General features: G+C 54.2%; 1 protein-coding gene across 1 annotated transcript in view; it reads left to right on the forward strand.

Moving 5' to 3' along the window:
• Positions 1-534: 534 nt before the first annotated feature.
• SCNN1G (sodium channel, non-voltage-gated 1, gamma subunit) overlaps positions 535-985 on the forward strand; it is a gene marked incomplete at its 5' end in the record, with an annotated part of 8,382 nt that continues 7,931 nt past the window's right edge. The window contains one exon of the mRNA XM_010181582.1: positions 535-829. Coding sequence (XP_010179884.1) covers positions 535-829 — 295 coding nt within the window. The remainder of the gene's footprint in view (positions 830-985) is intronic.

Below are 985 nucleotides of genomic sequence, written 5' to 3' on the forward strand. Positions count from 1 at the left end.
CGGGGTGCCGGGCGGCCGGCGGGGAGGACACGGGGGTCCCCAGCCACCCGGGACTCCTGGTGAATTCATCATCCCCTCGCCAGTCCAGCGCCAAACCCCTTCCCGGGGTTGTCCTGCTGTGCCGGGGTGCTGCTCGGTGGCAATCTTTCCCGACCGTGGCTTTTCCCTCTGCAGCACCTTATCCATCTCTGTGCTGGTGTTCTTCACACATGCGGTTATAATCGCATCCTCCGCTTGCTGAGCTAGACTCAGTCAATTGAGTTTTCTGCCTCAGATAGACCCTGGTCAGCTCCGTGGTTCTCTTCAAATTCCCCTTTTCCCAGGACCAAAGTTCCAGGATTATAAACAACACCATCTCCTGAAGAACGGCAGGGGAACGTCTGTCCCTCCTCTACTGCCTCTTGTTTTTTTTATAGGATGCTTTGACTTTATCAATCAACAATACTTTCTCTCCTGCCAAATTGCGCTTTATGTCGATGTGGGTTCTGCTGCCAGCTCCCAGATTCACTCTCTGTCACGTTGTCTCCGATGCAGGTACAGTTCCATGAAAGACTATTTATCTGAACTGGACAAGGAGACCAAAAAAGCTTTGGAAACTTTCTACGGCTTTTCAGAGGGCAAGTCCAAGGTGCGCCGGTCGGTGGAGGAGTGGAACGGCACAGGGAGCGACTTCTTCAAACAGATCCCTCTGCTGAAGTTTGAGGACTTCTCCCGGACAGCGACCGACCTCCGCAGTGGCCAGAAGAGGAAAATAGAGGGCAGCGTCTTTCACAAGGATTCCTCCATCGTGAACTCCGGGGATTCAAACGACATCATCGGCTTTCAGCTGGTGAGTGCCGCAAAAAATTGGCCAGGAAGTTCCGTGTGGGGCAGCTAAGGGATGTTTTGGGTTGGTATCCCTCCAGCCAGCGTTACTGCTTGCTCTGTAGAGAATAACCCTCCATCTGCTCTCTGCCCCTCCTGCCCTGCCTCTGTGGCTGCCGGC

Source organism: Mesitornis unicolor, unplaced genomic scaffold (assembly GCF_000695765.1).
Source record: "Mesitornis unicolor isolate BGI_N332 unplaced genomic scaffold, ASM69576v1 scaffold33403, whole genome shotgun sequence".
In the NCBI taxonomy this organism is placed as follows: domain Eukaryota; kingdom Metazoa; phylum Chordata; class Aves; order Mesitornithiformes; family Mesitornithidae; genus Mesitornis; species Mesitornis unicolor.